Source organism: Ictidomys tridecemlineatus, chromosome 2, assembly GCF_052094955.1.
Source record: "Ictidomys tridecemlineatus isolate mIctTri1 chromosome 2, mIctTri1.hap1, whole genome shotgun sequence".
In the NCBI taxonomy this organism is placed as follows: Eukaryota; Metazoa; Chordata; class Mammalia; order Rodentia; family Sciuridae; genus Ictidomys; species Ictidomys tridecemlineatus.
The window spans coordinates 158,382,355-158,399,325 of record NC_135478.1 but is presented as its reverse complement, the minus strand read 5'-3'; the positions used below and the strand labels follow the sequence as shown (position 1 = coordinate 158,399,325).

The window sequence follows — 16,971 nt, the reverse complement described above, 5'->3', positions numbered from 1 at the left end:
GTGCACGTGCGTGCACTCAGATTTTTTTGTTGTTATTTGTGAGGATTGATTCTCTGATTAATCTTTTCCATTTATCATTAAAATAATGATATTTATCTGGATGAGAATAGGTCTGGGGAAATATCTCCAATAACTCAAAATACTCAACAATGTGTTCTATGAATTCCTAGAGTCCCAAGTCTAAAGTAGAAATCAATGTTAGGTCTACTTTCAGGTTTTTATTTTCCTTCCCAGATAAAAATAGTAAGGTCGATATCCTCATCCAACGTTTGACAGGATCCTTAGAACTTTTTATTCTATGAAATAAATGAGCTTTCTTCTCAAAGAACAGAAAAATCCCCACATTACAATATAAATGAAAGCAAACTTCAAATGTCTTGACCTACATAAACTCTAAACATTTGTTTCATCTTTTAAAGTCTCTTTCATCCCTTTCTCTTTTTCAGCTCACTCTGTCCACACAAGTCCCTTGAGTCTTCTCCACAGAGCCCCATTATTTAAGTAAGAATGCATCCAGTGAACAGCTGTGGAAGGGAAGAGTCGGGCTGAAGTTCATGGCCAAAGTCAGAAATTTGGGTACACTCTAAAATCTATTGGCAGAAGAAAACCTAAAAATGCTTGATATTTAAATGTTATTATTGTTAAAAGATGGTGATGTAAAATGCTTTGTAGCTTCTGGTTTATTATGGAAATAGAGGAGAGGCTTTAGAATTGAAGGATTTGAGCTTTCCCCGTTATTTTATAATAAAATTATTATTCATTCAGTTATTGGTTATGAGTCAAGGGTTCTGTTTATTTACTGCAAATGTCCCTGATTGAACCTTTAGACATCATAGTTTTTTAATAGTCCAATGAAATCAAAGAAACAGAATTTTTTATTTTTATTTTTTAGAATACTGCCTGAATGAGCAAATATAAAATTATTAATGAAGATATTTAAACAGGACTTGGAAGTAATAGGTCTTCCCTTACCCAATTGTCCAAAATATTCTCATGAAAATGAGGCACTGTTACTCTTTCAGTTATAAAAATCATTTTAAGAAGGAAGTCAGCACTAGACAATGATTTAGTTAAGCCTTGGAAAGCAGAGTGCCTAACAATTTTTTCTTGTTTTCCCTTTCCTCTGGGATTCTCTCCTGCAATATTAAAGCACAGTGAGCCAGTTGATATATGGTAGCTAAAATTAATTTAATTTTAAGAATAGGGCCTTATTTTGAAAAATACAAATAAAATTTTCACTAAAAGCAATCACCCAATGACTCGTGGTGATACCTGTCTTCAGTACTTATTCATCATCTCTCCTTGACATTTTTGCCACGTTTCTTTCTCCTTTACTTTCTTTTTATTGTCCTGCTGTTCTCCACGAGAGGGCAGGCAGGGACAAGGACAAAGCAACCCTTTTTTGAAAATCTCATTAAAAAAAAATCCGATAGGACAGGAAGTAAAAAGTATTGTCTAAAATATTATTTAAAGATTATCTACAGATTTTTTATATTCTTCCATATCCCCTTTTCTTCTTGACACAGGAAAATGAAGATAGGCATATTATTGGAATAAATAGTTCTCTGTTTGGGTTCACTGGCGACACATGCATGATCCAAGTTCACCATGCTGCATCAATTCCTTTACACCTGGCAAAGCCAATGACTATGCCAGTTCTTTCACATTGTGATTTTGTAGTTGTTTCCTGTGTGTCAAATGGTTATATTAAATAAATCATAATATTTCACAATTTTACTATGAGGGAACTTACTTCAAAAGGCAATTCCTATATATGAGTTGGTATACGTGGCCTAGAGTTTGGAATGAAGATCCAGACTCTACTGTCCTCATGTTGCAAATTTACTCGCATCCCATAGCAGTTCAATTTTTCTGCTGTGTCAGTGTAAATGATGGCAGTATAGTTCTAGAGAAGTCAGAGAGAGGATTCTATGAAAGAAACACTTGGTTAGAAATGTACTAATAATATTCAACGTATCATGGGTAAACAGCATTATGGATATGTCAATGGGCTAGAGAAACAAGTTGTATTTTCAAACACAGTTTTTCATTTTTGAATTCTGGGAAATAAAAAATTGAAGCAATTAAAAAAATCAAGGATCTTTTCTAGAATTTTGTAAGTTCTAAGCATTTAAAGATAGAATAAATATAGTGATTAGTAAAAGAAAAAAGTATGATTCCATCAAAGAAAATAAAAGGTCAATTTAAAGGCTATCTGAATGCTTTCTCTAATATTGTGTTTTAATTAGCCAGCTTCCATTTTCCTCCTTATATTTCCTTTCATGTCTTATTGTATTCATCTTAAATAAAATGGAATCTTTCCACATATACTCACATTGACTTCATTTAATATAAAGTTTTGACATTTTTTTTAGAGGAATTTCCTTATTCCATCCTAATAAATAGAAGGGTTTTGAATTTCAATGGCTGAAAGGAAGTCAGATTTTTGTTATATGAATCCAGGGTAACTTCATTCATAGATCAAAAAAGACCACTTGGGGCTTACAAAATCTTTATTATTTTCAAGCTACAAGAAATAGTTTGGGAGAGAACTCGATAATAGAAAACATATTCTTCTACAATCAATCCACTTTCGGGTGCTTTCCAACTGTGAGACAGTCCTTCAAACTTAAAAATTCTCCAAAGTTCAACTTGGCCTAAAGCCCAAATTAACTTCTAACAGACTAAACTGAGGGAGAAAAAAAGTACTCCAAAATATAGCAATTTTTGTTGCCTTGATAAAAAGTTAATATGATTTATGACACTAGTAAGGACTGTTAATGCTTTACACAGTTAGATTTTAATGTTTAGAATTAGCACAATTTAAATATTCACCTACTATTTTAGATTATACCAATTCTTATAAGCTCAATGATATGTCCCTAAACTAAGATTTCTACTTCATTATACCAAGAATACCTCATTGAAAAGGGCTATTGAAACAGAATTTATACATCTAGCACATAAATTATTAAAATAAGTTATAATAAAAACAAAGTCAATGAACTCCTTTGTAAAAAGTAGTATACCATTAAAAATCTATAAGTTATAATCAAGAAGAATTAAAGCACATTGAATTTGGGGATGTTTAATATTAAAAAGTTGTCTACATTAAATATTATTCAAATGTAAAATGATGAGGTGATTCCAAAAGTTATGATACAATATTTTATAATTATACAATTCTATCATTAGTAAGACAAATCTAACACTAATGATGTTGAGACTTACATACTATACTATTTTATTGTCTAGTCTAGTCACCTAACTCTTAATAGACTTGTGAGAGACAAAGATATAATTTATTTCCATTAAAACAAACTGCTTTGGGCCTTTAAAATATGGGAATTCTTGTTTGACAAGTCTTGTCTTCAAGCCAAACCCATTTATTTGAAAGAAATCTTGAATTACCAATTTTATCACATAGTAAAATGTTAAAACAGGCATACACCTTTACTTCAAATTATAGCTCAACATAATATAAAAGCAACAACGCCAGTGGTAGATATAGAACTGTTTAATTTAGAAGGACAACTCAATCCAAAATCTAAAATAGTATGACTCTTTAATCAACTTATTCTAGTGTTGATGCACTGAAAAAAAAATCAATGAAGTATACTAGATTTGTTCTCTGATGATGTTATAGGGAGAAAACTTGATAATTACCCACAATATAGTTACACCAAAGTGAGGAACAATTAAAATTTTCCAAGATGATCACTTCAATGCATGTGGTTTCAATCACCATATTCAGATCATGTTCAAATCTATACCTTCAGGTCTGATCTATTTTTCTAAGCTTTGAACCTGCAATTGAGATTCAATTTCACAAGTACCTCAGTATAAATGTGCAAAAAAATAAATTTAATTTCTCTCCCTTCAAATCTTTGCTTTTCCCAGGTCTCTATTTCAGTAACAGTATGAGCTGTTCAATAATCCAAAAACTAAATAACAGACCAAGACAGACTCTTCTATCCTTCACTCCCACCTTTGACCAATGGTAAACTAGTACAGTTTCTCTCTTATGTGTCTCTCTTGTCAATCCTAATTATTTCTAATGCTTTCATATAATTCAATTTTATTCTTGATTTCTAAGTACGTAGAACTTCCCTCCACAAAATATATACCTCCATTCTTGCTGCTACTTTTCCCTTTCAGCTCTCCATCCACCATAGGCCACCAGGAAAATGATTGAAAATAAATCTATTATATCCCTTCTCTATTAAAAAAGTTCAATTCTCCTCACAATTTCAGAATAAATTCGTCTTATCCTGTGTGTATAGTCCCTAAATATCAGACTCCTCCTACTCCTCATGCAAGCTCCACCATTCCAAACTACTGATAGTTCTTTTTCATATAGAGAACTCAGCTCAACTTTGCATGCTTATCTTTCCCATTTAAATGCTTGTCTCAGTCCTCTTCCTCTGCTTATTTTATTCTCATTCTTCTTTGTTAAGCTTTAGATCAAGTTCACCTCATTTGAGAAGACTTTTTTGAATTCCCAAAATTGAACTTCCCTTCTATATCCAGTACATTTGCTTAATATCTACCTACATCATGATAGTTTTCACTATATATAGTACTGAAAACATATTTGCTTATCTCAATTTTGTATATTCTTCTCAAGTATAGGTTTAAGCTTTAGTGTTCTTTTCAAAGTTTCCTGAATAGGTCAAAATGTTAAACAAATAAAATCACATTAATACTCCCATTAAGTGCTTTGATTTTCTTATATCTGTTGATATTATTATAACATGTAAAATGAGAATATAAAAAGAAAGATAATATGTTTTATAGCCTACAACAGACTTCACATAACTTTAGGAAACAAAATGTTTTCTATATTTTATGAATAAAGAAACAGTTTCATAATGATCACATAATTTATCCAAACACATACTGTCAGTATATGGTAAATCTGACCTTCAATGCAATTTAAGTTTGACTTCAAAATCACTAACTTGATCCAAGAACCTAATTTGGCTCCCATTTACAATATAAAAGTGGAATAAAATTAATAGTACTATTAATATTCATAGCATTACACTTATCCTATTATCCCAGGTATTCAGGTATTAGGCTAAAAGTACTCTGAAAAGCCACATTAAGCAATAGTTCTTTAGAACCAGAAAAGTTCAGTATAAAAGGGATATGGCCTATTATATAAAGTAAAGTCCTACTAAAAATCCTTTGGTGGAACCTCTTAATTGCAACTGCAGGCACACATTAAGAAGAACCATCATTATCCTCACTGAGCAGTTTCACAGACAGGCAAGAGGAGTGCCAACATTTTTTCCATAGGAGGACATCTTCAAATTTTTGAATAGGTACCAATAAAAGAAGATCCACCAGAGGGAAATACTTTATACTTTGTAACAGCTCTCTACAGTAGTATGATCTCCAATTATATCAAAAGAGCCATAAACAAATGCTCGGGATGGAAAGAATCTAAGCCGACATTGAAGTCCATTGACCTAACCACAAGGAAATATACCTTTCTCCATCTCCCCCTCCACAAAAGATCTCATGTAGCAATGCACTTAAGATACTGTTGTCATTAACTTTTATTTAAAAAAATATTCAGAATGTTAGGCATGGGTTCTAATTACTGTATTACCTACAATATCATGTGTTCATAAGTGTGTGTATGTGTGGGTGGATACACATTATTTAATATAGAATATTAGGGAAGAACTTTAGTTATTATTCCATTTATTCCTGATTATTTTAGAGATAATACAAGTAAAGCCAAGAAGAGTTAACTGTCTTGTCTAAGGTTGTTCAATTGCTAAGCAGCATGCTATTTAATTAACATTATTTATTTAATAAACATTATTACTTATTGGAACATCTGCCGATTCAAGGATCAGCAGAATTAAAATCTAATTCTCCCAATGCCATCTTTAGAGACACTATACACATATACATCCCTAACAAAATATGCATCTATATTTTTTGAGTTTCATTTAATTTTCCAATGAAAACAATGTATCATATGCTGTCTGGAGGAAATTTCTGCTCATCATAATGTGTCATAGGATCCCATTCCCAGGCTCCTCACATGCTCTGTGCCAGTCCTTTTAGGATTAGCAGCTGCTATGAGCAAACACATAGCAGTCAGGCTTAGTAACTTGGCACACTTTAAATAGATCAAGTTTGGTTTTAATTTAAAGAATAATTTGATTCAGTAATGTGATTTAAACAAATGTAAAATCTCTCTCAAGAATTCACATGTAGTAAATGATCAAAGCTGTGATTATTTAGATTGTTATTTGTTAAAAAAATATCAAGATAATATTTTTAGCAAAATTCTCTGTTCCCTTCTTAGCTATAACTTTTTAGTGTGGGGCCCAGCAAAAATTTCAGTTTCTATCACTTTGCCAGAGATGAGTATATTTGGTTACCATTTGGAAATTTTTATTCTTTTGGCTTCAAATAAATCAGTATTTAAAGTAGGGTGCATCAATTACTATTACAAAAAAAAGAAAGAAAGAAAAAAAGAAAAGAAAAAACAATTTGTTAAAAAATTGGATCAAACAAGCAATTCCCTTATTCTATTTGTTATCATACCATATTATGTGATAGTGTAATGTTTTAAATAATAATGCTCTTAAAATAACCAGAAAGATGGAATAGTGCTGCTATTATCATCTTATTTTAATATTTAACTACACTCTTTACAATATATGCAGGATCAGCTTCTAGTAAATTGGATATATTATTGTCCTATTGCTGCTGTTGTATGTTATCACAAACTTAATGACTTAAAACAGCACAAATTATTATTTTCTGGTTCTGGAGGTGAGTAGTGTGAAGTGGGTGTCCCTCTTCCAAATTCACAGTGTTGGCAAGGCTGTGTTTCCTTCTGGTGTCTCTAAGGGAGAATCTGTTTCCCTGATTTTTCCAGCTTCTCCAGGATGCCTGCATTCTTTGGCTCATGGCCTTCTTCCATCTTCAAAGTAGCAACAGCCAGTTGAGTCCTTCTCACATCCCTTCACACTGACTCTACTGCCACCTTTAACTTATAAAAACACTCGTGATTACACTGGGCCTACACAGACAATCCCCACTGCTCTACAGATCTCAGTTTCAACCAATTAGCATCCATAACTCCATATGCCACCTTCACTGTTCCTTGACACATAATCACAGGATCAGAGAATTTCAAGAAAGACATTTATTATTCTGTCTACCACACAGAGTAGAACAACTCTGCTAATCAAAACAAAAACCAAAAATGCTAGAATTTTTAAATTTTCTATTGAAAGTTTTGAAAAGTTAGCAACTGAATTACAGAACCAAAAATTCAAGAGCAATTGTAAGTCAGAGAGTGCAGAAGCTACTTTGGGACCAAGGGTATCTGTGCTCTAGCAAATGGGACTTGTTTATATACATACTCACCTGGGTGAAGCAGGAAATACATGAAAATTCAGGAGACACACGAAGCTGGAAACTTAACAAAATCCTCCCACTTTAATCTGGAATATCAAATGACCCTACCCCATTTTTAAATTTTGAAACCCAGGCTACTACAGAGAAAGCTCCTTAGACCTTGAGCAGAGGTGGAAAATAAATATCAAAAAATAGTAGCAATCACAAGCCACTAAGTTCACATCATTTAGGTAGATCATGCATCTGTTCCATTAGAACCTCAAGTTACCGTACCACAGAAAACACAAATAATCTCTGAAGGAAGTTGCCCTCTTCCTAAGCCTTAATGAATCACTATAAATAATATTTTAAAATTAATGACAACCAGAATAAAAAGTAATCAAATTTACAAGAAAACAAAACATCAGAGCACACACCCAAGTAGTAGAAAGTAGAAACTTCTTTGTTGAAATTACTACACATTCTAATAAAACTCTACCATGTTCAAAGAAATGATAAATTTAAAGTATTTCAGAGAGCCAGGCACAGGGATACACACCTGGAATCCTAGTAACTCAGGAGGCGGATGTAAGAGAATCACAAGTTCAAATTCAGCCTCAGCAATTTAGTGAGATCATATCTCAAAACAAAACAAACAAACAGACAAACAAAACAGAAAGTGGCTCAGTAGTTAAACACCCCTGGTATCAAAGTAAATTAATTAATTCATAAAAAAAATAAGTATTTCTGAGACTAAGAAACTAGAAAGTAATATATTTTAAAGAGACAGAACTTCTAGGAATAAAAAATTTATAACAAAAAAATTTGTAAACTACTTGCATTGTTTTAACATCAGACTAGGCACACATGAAAAAAGAATTCGTGGCTGTTAAAGAAATTATCCAAATGCAGCAATGGGAAGGGAAAAGAAAAGAGGGAGAGAGAAAACCAACTTAAAAATCATGAAACAGAGTGTTAGGGTCTAACGTATTTAATCAGAGGTTCAAAAGGAAAGAAAGGAAGAATTGGGTAGAGGCAATACATTAAGAGAGAAAGGGCTAAAACATAGTTTTCTGTCTTCAAATCAGATAAACATGAGCATACTAAATAAAAAGAGAATCATAATAAATAAAATATTAAAAGAGGAAAAGACAATACTTCAAATTGCTAAGCTGGAAGGAGGATAAAAGGCAGGCTTCCTTCAAGTAACTGACAGTTGGGATGAAAGCTGACCTCTCAACAGCAGTAAAGGAAGTTGTAAGATAATTAAATATACATTTAGTATGCTGGAAAAAAGAGCTGCCAAAGCAGAATTCTATACCCAGCACGTTCAGGGATAGATTGTGGTGGAGATGTTTCAAGAATAAAGTTGTGAAATAAAGCTATTTTAAGACATAAAAAACTTGAAAATTCACTGCTAGCTGACCCTTACTGAAGGAAATTTTGAAGGATGAACTTCATCAGAATAATAATAAAAAGATCTGAGACAGCAGGTCAGAGATGGAGAGAGAATACAGAGAAAGGCATTGAACTACATGAACATATCTATGTGAACATTACTGTGTAAACATAACTGTGCTCAATGCTTTGTGGGATTGAAAATAAAAGCCACTTTAAAAAATATATATATATATAATTTTTTTTTAGTTGTACACAATACCTTTGTTTATTTATTTTTATGTGGTGCTGAGGATTGAACCCAGGGCTTTGCATGTGCTAGGCAAGTGTTCTACCGCTGAGCCACAAGCCAGCCACAAGCCAGCCCCACGCCAGTTTTAAATGCAGAGAAAACTCTTCCTTGATTTGCCTTCTTTCATGGCAACAAGCTTACTTTCTTCACTAACCCCCGTAATAATAGTCTTCTTCATAAAAATAATACCCTCCCTCATTGACTTTCTGTTAAACTATATTCTAAACAGAAGGGTAAATATTTTAGAGTCACTCTCCACCATCCTACTGGGTAGGTACAACTAAAGTCATTTGCAAATGAGGAAATATGACAATGAACTTAGAGTAGAGGAAGATCCTAAATCTAGTAAGTACTCAGGATGACATTCAATTTTACTTTCACTGCTTTGGAAAGCCCATGTCTTAACAGCAGGGTTTCCTGAAAAGGGCTGGGCAATTTTTATTAGCAGATGTGTCTGTATTTTGGAGAGTCAAGGAATTTATTCTGGCAAACACTAAATTTGATTTAGTAAAGGAACTGTTTTGTGAACTCAAACGAGAGAGCTAGGAGATAATGACATCATAGTAATATAATATTCATAATTATGCACATTCTCTGTGCAGTAACTTAGGAAAAGCAAAAATAACACCCAATTCTGGTATGTGTGTGTGTGCTTAAAGCATGTCAATTTTACAGATCTAACTTTCAGACTTTTAACCAGATTCTGTTGCATCTAAAATTACCTGAGGTTCTTAGTTCATTAGATCATAGACTGATGAAAGTTTTCTTGGCTTATTCTGAAAATTTAATTTATGAAAAGCTAAAACACAAAATACAAAAATTTACAACATAATAATGACATGGTTTGGATAATGACCCCCCTAATGATGTCATGTTCTGCTCCCCAAAAGCTGTAAGTACATTAATTTACATAGCAGGAGACATGTTGCAAATATAACTAATGCCATAAATCTTAAAATAGAAGATCAGCCTGAATTATTCAAGTAGACCCAATCTAATCAAGTGAGCCCTTAAAAGCAATGAACCTCCTCTGGTTAGAGGCAGAAGAGAAAAAAAGATGTGGAAGAAGGGAAAAAAAATCAGAGATTTCCAGAATGAGAAGAACCTGAATGTCACTGCTGGCTCCAACATGCAATGGACATAGGGTAAGGCCTAGAGGGAGCATTAAGGAGATAGTTGCAGCCCCCTGGTTAATAGAAAGCAAGAAAATGGGAATAAGGTTCTGCCAACAACCTAAATGTCTGAATGGAGTGAACTTTTGATTTTGCCCTTGTGAAACCTAGAGCAGAGAAACCAGTTGAGACAACTAAACATCTGACATAAGTAGGTATACAATAATAAATTTGTACTGTTGTAAGTCACTAAGTTGTTATGGTAGCAAATGAAAAAATACATTCAGCAAACCTTTTAAGTAAAATTTAAATATAAATCAAAAGAAAAGCAAAACATGGATAAATATATGCCATATATTTAAGATTGTTAGCAACCAATACAAAAAGAAAAATAATGTCTAGCTCTAAAATTTAACAAATGCAGATATACACGATATGAATATTTTACTCCAGTTTCATAGTTCACTTCATTGAAATCAGAAGAAAATTCTCCTTCATAAGGAAAACTACTCAACAAAACCCTCAACTACATTAATGGAGTAAAACTGTTTATCACACAGTTCTTCATAATTTTCTTAACTATGGTTAACTTCACAATTCCTAAGCAGATCAGGAAAAGTCAAGATCACAAGATCTCTGATATCTAAAATTTCAAGTATATACAAGAATAATTTCTGAATGATGTTCCAAGAAGCTTACTTTTCAGGGATAGCCTGAGGAACAATTATACCAGGCTGAACACCATGCAGCAGTTACCAGTCCCAGAGGAGGACCTCAACTTCATGGATGATAATGCAGATCATCACAACAGCAGCCACCAAGAATATAAGTCTAACTATTTCTGATCATTACATCTTGGTATTAGAGTCTCCAACATAAACACAACATAGGTATGCAGTGAATGGAAAAATGCCTTTACAGAGAAAAGCAAGATCAAGAAGAGCAAGATCAGCTCCAGTGGTGTACATGGATCTCTCATTAATAGCACTCCTCCGGACTCTCTCACCTCATGTTTCACATCAGCTACTGAAGGAGAATTGTCTTACATGCAACCTCTGACTACAGGAATTGATCCTCTGCCTGGGAAGTATGAAAAACTGAAACCTGGGGGCACACCTGATGGCCATTGACTGGGAACAAATGAGTACTTACTGAGTCTGAAAGAAAGATATTCCTACTTTTAGGTTTATGGATAAGGTTGGAGTAGCTCAGAATAGGTAACAAAGTGTTTCAGGCCCAAGACCCATTCTCATGTGACCTAAAGTGAGATCTGAAGACTGTTCTCATGAGGATACCTTTTCCAAGAAATAACAATAAAAGGTCCATTAGATAATTAAGAGAATCTCCATAAAGTGGGCATATTTTTTGATTTAAGACATGCAAAAGTCTTTAATAGGCTAATATACATAGTAGCTTTTTAATTCTAACTATAAACAATGTAATTTCAAGCAAAAATATCCAAGATAAAACAGTTATGGGTTTTAGTATAGAAGAAATATGTGTTTATAAATTTATTGACTATTAAGTTAAATACATTTAAATTAATGATTTTCAGTAGTTTATAGATGGCAAAATTCACTGTCTGCCAATGGCAAAATTGAACTTTTTTTAATAGCAAAAATCCTCAGATTGTCTTTGTTAATATTCAGGTTTTTGCTCTCTATGAATGATAAGATGAACATAAGCAAATGTAAATGCATCAGTCAGATCCACACATGTCATTGTTATTAAAGTAGAAACCTTTTAAAAAGATTAAGATTACAACCGTTTTTCCCCTCTTATCATTCAAGTGAATCTTTAGGACTTCCACCCTGAAAGCAGAAACTTTGACTTTCAACTTATTAAATCCTGTTGTTATTTCACACAAAACTATTTCAACATCTTCAATATTAACTTGATCAATAATAACTTGAATCTTCATCCTTTAAATTTTTTTTGTGATGGGAACTGTAAATATTATTCTATCTAACCTATATAAGGTATGAATTTATGGCCCAGAAAAGTAGTCAGTTCCATAATCCCAAGACACTGTAAACGCTTATTTAACCGTAACCTGACCATTGACAGATGTCTAGATGAAACCAGATGCTTTTATTTAGTGTTGGGACATAAAAATAAGTTCAGACTAGAATAAATCATGATAGAATAATCCAGCTTTCTTTATTAAATCAGGAGTGGGGATAGGCAAAGAGGGTCAAATTCCACTCACGTTATTGGATATAATATCACCTTGAAATTAGAGATGTTTCCTAACCTATTGGTTGGTCTAAAATTACTTACCATTTTAAACACCTGTTAAATTTCCTTAAGAACTTGTTTGGAGTTAACATGAACACATTAATATTATAGCTACTAATAGTAAAAAAAAAGTGATTTGAAACAAGTATCTGGTATAGCACACAACAGAGGAGAATTTTCCATCCAATAAGGCAATAGCATTTAATAAATAACAACATTAAATAATTTTCACTAGATAGGATCTAGAAATGTTTCCATTCTTTTCATGTATGCAGTAAAAAAGTCATGAAACTTTACAATAATTACTTCTATGAATTCTGTCCTATTAGAAGTTCATTTCAAATTTCTGCCAAAAAGGAGAGGATCTTAGATGGAGGGCTATCACTCAAAATGATATTAATTTAAAGTGGATCAGTTTAAAAAATAGAACATTTTACTGATTTAAATCTGAGTCTACATGTTCAAACAAGCTGATATGCTCGACTCAGATGAATTCCCAAGCCAGTGTCTGTAGATATTTCATGTGTTCACAGAAATTACATATTATGAAATATATTAAGAAAAATACAGAAGATTTAATTCTCTCATTCTTTTAACCTTCTCAAAAGGTTCTGATAAGCATTATATGTTAATGTGGGGTCCATTTATGAAGAAATTTTAATTAGTTTAATTATGCTATTATTTAATTAATCTGTATTTAAATATGTGTGCTAGAATTACATTCAGCATTGACCCAGAACTTTTTCTTGCTCTTATTCAACTTCTTGAAGAAGTTGCCAAATGTAGTTTTTATCTAACTCATGCTTTTGAAAACCCTGAAATCAGGTTTATTAAGCTGCCCACATTGAACTCCCTAAAGCATTACTAGATATAAATGTGATTACATTTTTCTGAGGATTTATATTATTTGATTGTTCTTACAAGGTTAATCATTGACCATTGACATCTGAAACTCTCCTTTTGCCTTCCATGATTCCTTCCTATTTCTCAGATTATTGTAAAAGTCCTTCACTGGGTCTTTTTCTTCATCTCCTCTTTCCACTACTACACCTACACTCTTCCAGCTTTCTCTCATCCACTTCTCTCCTCCACAAAGGTGACTGTTGTTGCCTTACCATATGACTGCCTTTTGTGAAATAGCAAACTTGGTAACTGCCCCACCAAAGCTACAGAGGAGTGAGAATAATTTTAAATTAGGTTTAAGGGACATCACTGAATGCTAAGGTGGAATTACCAGAGCAAGAAATGAAAGAGAACAGAAATCCAGAGAGATGAGTTCAACATCCAGGACTACTTTACCCTCATGGAACTTATTAGCTGAATGAGGCTAGAGGAGCAAAAGCAGTCTGGGGTCTTCTAAAATAGTGACCCTGTTGAGGCAATACTGACCTTAGACTTGGGCTCCAAAGGGATATACCCCAGAAGTGCTCCAAACCCTAGTCTGTAGTTAATATACATAGAAAAACCCATATTATAAGGTTGAACTAACATGACTTGTCAGAGATGCTGGTCATGGAAACTTAAAATAATTTTTGGTGGAAAAATAACATTTTTTTCTAGGACTAAACTTATTTCTAAAAATGAACCTTTAAACATAATGTTCATCACACAAAGATGTTCAGTAGCCAAAAGAAAAGATGCCATGAGTAAGCAGCAAGAGCAGTGATAGAAAATAAAATAAACTCATAGGTACTTCTAACTCAAAACTTAAAAAAAAATATAATTAATGACATGTATTTTATATATAATCATACAAGTAAGATATATACAAAGACTAGACACACACACACATACACACACATATACACACACTTTATACTTACTTATATATTGTTAATGAGATAGATGCCAAACTTTAACCTTGGAAGTAGAATATAAAGTTATAGAAAAGGTTTAGAAAAGGACTATATAGAAATGATAGAACTGAAAAATAAAATAATTAGTATTAAAATTTAGTTATTTAGCAAAAAATAGACATAGAAATAAGAATAAATGAAGAAGAATATAGATATAATATAGATATAATCCAGAATGAAACCTATAGCAGGTGGAGCAGAGACAGGAAGACAGAATAGAAGGGATTGTGAAAAGATAAAAACAAAGTGTTTAAAATGTCTCATTAGAATTTCAGAAGGAGTGAACAGAGGATGAGGCAGAAATATTTGAAGAGAATAAACGTAAATATGTTTCAAATTGCTGAAAAACATTAATTTACATTTTTCAAAAAGTTAAAGAACTTAAACAAAATAAGAGAAATTTAAAACTAAATGTATTTCAGTAACTACAGAAAACTAAAAGCAAAGCCTTTAAAGTAGACAGAGAGAAGCCCTACCATAGTCACCATACATCATGAAGATTCTGGATTCTTTCCCAAGTTTTCTCATGTCAATTTGGTAATTGCTTAGATATTTCTTCTAAATATTCTAAATACATTATGGCTAAGTTTACAAAAAGTGAAAAAATAAATTTCTCAATCATTCTTCATTCATGCATTAAAAGGTTCACATTGCATAGTTGGGAAAGAAGAAAAAGAGCATTAAATACAAATTTACAATTGGTTTTCCAAATTGTTAGATTTCACAGTAGCTGAACATTCTCATTTATTTTGTCTGTGATGAGAAGCAAACCAACAACAATCATTATATGAGATGATAATGTCACAAAATATTCCTATTAAGTGTATGGATATGTAAATAAGCTTGATAAAACCTAACTTATAAAAGAAAAAAAAAGTCTTTCCCTTTTTAATCAAGGGCATCAAATGGAAACAACTGCATTTAACTAACTTGTCAAGTATATGTTACATATGAGTTATGTAGCTGGGCCTTTTAATAAACAAACTTCAGCTGTTAAATAACTTGTATAAATATTTTAGCTAAAATAGTCTCTTACATCATATCTACCTACCTGTTCTGTCCTAGCAATAGATGGAGAAAGAGGGTGAAACTCTTGAGTATGTGATACAAATTTATAACTATTTTTCTACAATTATGAAACCCAAAAGTTCTGAATTCTAACTATTTTTTGCTTTGTTTCCATATTTGAGTTGGCCCTATTATCTAAATAGAATTTACAGAATCCTACTTATATTCTTATTTAGATAATTCAAGGGTAATATTCATACAATTTTAGACAACAAAATGTTGATTTCTGGACAAAAGGGACTAACACAGAGCCCATAAGCATATTTCACAATACGATATACTTTTTTAACACTCTAAAGTATACCTAATTCAAAACCCATGTAGCAACACAGGTTTCCAAAATGGATTTTTTTTTTTATACTAACAATATCAAGAATCTATGGGTGAAATGTTTCTGAAGACATCACTTCAAGCAATAACAGGCACGTCCACAAGAAAGAAGTTGTTGAGGATGTTTTTTAAGGGGATAAGGGACAGAATGCAAACAAGATATAGAAAAAGATTCCCATCTCCACCCTTAACCTATGTGGATAAGACAATTTACAGTTTTTATCAGTGCGATATCTAAATATTTTAGTGAGCATTTTCAGTGCTGTGACTAAAAGAGAAAAACTGTAGAGGAGGAAAACTTTGAGGAAAACTTTGAGGGCTTACTGTTTTAGAGGTCTTAGTCCATAGAAGGCTGGCTCCATTCCTCAGGGTTCAAGGTGAGGCAGAACATCATGGTGAAAGAGTGTGGCAGAGGAATGCAGTTCACATGACATCAGAAAGCAGAGAGAAATTCCACTCTCCAGACACAAAATATATACTCATAGCCACGCCCCCAACAAACCACTTGCTGGAGCTACACCCCACCTGTCTCCACCTGTTACCACTCAGTTAATCCATCAGGGGTTTAATTCACTCTTCAGGTTAAGGCTATAACCCAATCATTTCTCCTCCAATCCTTCTTGCATCTTCTCACATGTAAGCTTTTGGGGGACATCTCATAGCCAAACCATAACACTAAACATTTCTAAGGGACAGATTATCACTTCTACATTTAGAAGACAACTACCTAGCAAAAAAAATATCTTTAAACTTAAATAGAAAATAGAAAGATATAAGAGGACTGAGGCTTTTTTAAAAAAATAACTTGAACTCCTGAACATTCCAAAAATAGGTTATTGTTCCCCATCAAAAAATAAATTGCCTATTTTATCTACTTTAATCTTTATAACAGAGTCAATTCTCAGATCCCAAATCTTAAAACATGCAGTATAAAATTAAGGTTCTATTTAATATTTTTTAACTGTAATATAAACTAATTGCAAATGAAAATAACCAAATGAAGTTAGGACAAAAAAAACAGATTCTAGTTTCCAGAGGAATTTTACTTCCTTGTTAAGCAGGGATATATAATAAGAGAAGTGAGATGTGAAAGCACACATCATTATCAGATACCATTCATAAGCACTTTATGTAAACTTGGCAGGAAACAGGCAGATGTATTACATGCCAGTTAGGAAGGAGTGGGACAGTAAGTGGTGAAGAAGATAAAAGCACAAGTTACCAAGACTGATGACCCCTAATTTAAATATATACATTTATTTTTAAAATTTTTGTATAAAGAAAGAGTAGGTAAGATACACAATAA

The 16,971-nt window shown here is 32.6% G+C and overlaps 1 protein-coding gene across 6 annotated transcripts in view; it reads right to left on the bottom strand.

The window, feature by feature from the left end:
* The window catches only part of Agmo (alkylglycerol monooxygenase), a 325,071-nt gene that overhangs the window by 73,624 nt on the left and 234,476 nt on the right, over positions 1–16,971 (bottom strand). Inside the window, exon 14 of one of the 6 annotated variants that reach the window (XM_078040035.1) lies at positions 1,754–1,906. The exons of the other annotated variants lie outside the window; for them this stretch is intronic. Within the exon in view, the coding sequence (XP_077896161.1) occupies positions 1,769–1,906 (138 nt within the window). The 3' untranslated portion in view covers positions 1,754–1,768. The remainder of the gene's footprint in view (positions 1–1,753; positions 1,907–16,971) is intronic. 6 annotated transcript variants of the gene reach the window in all.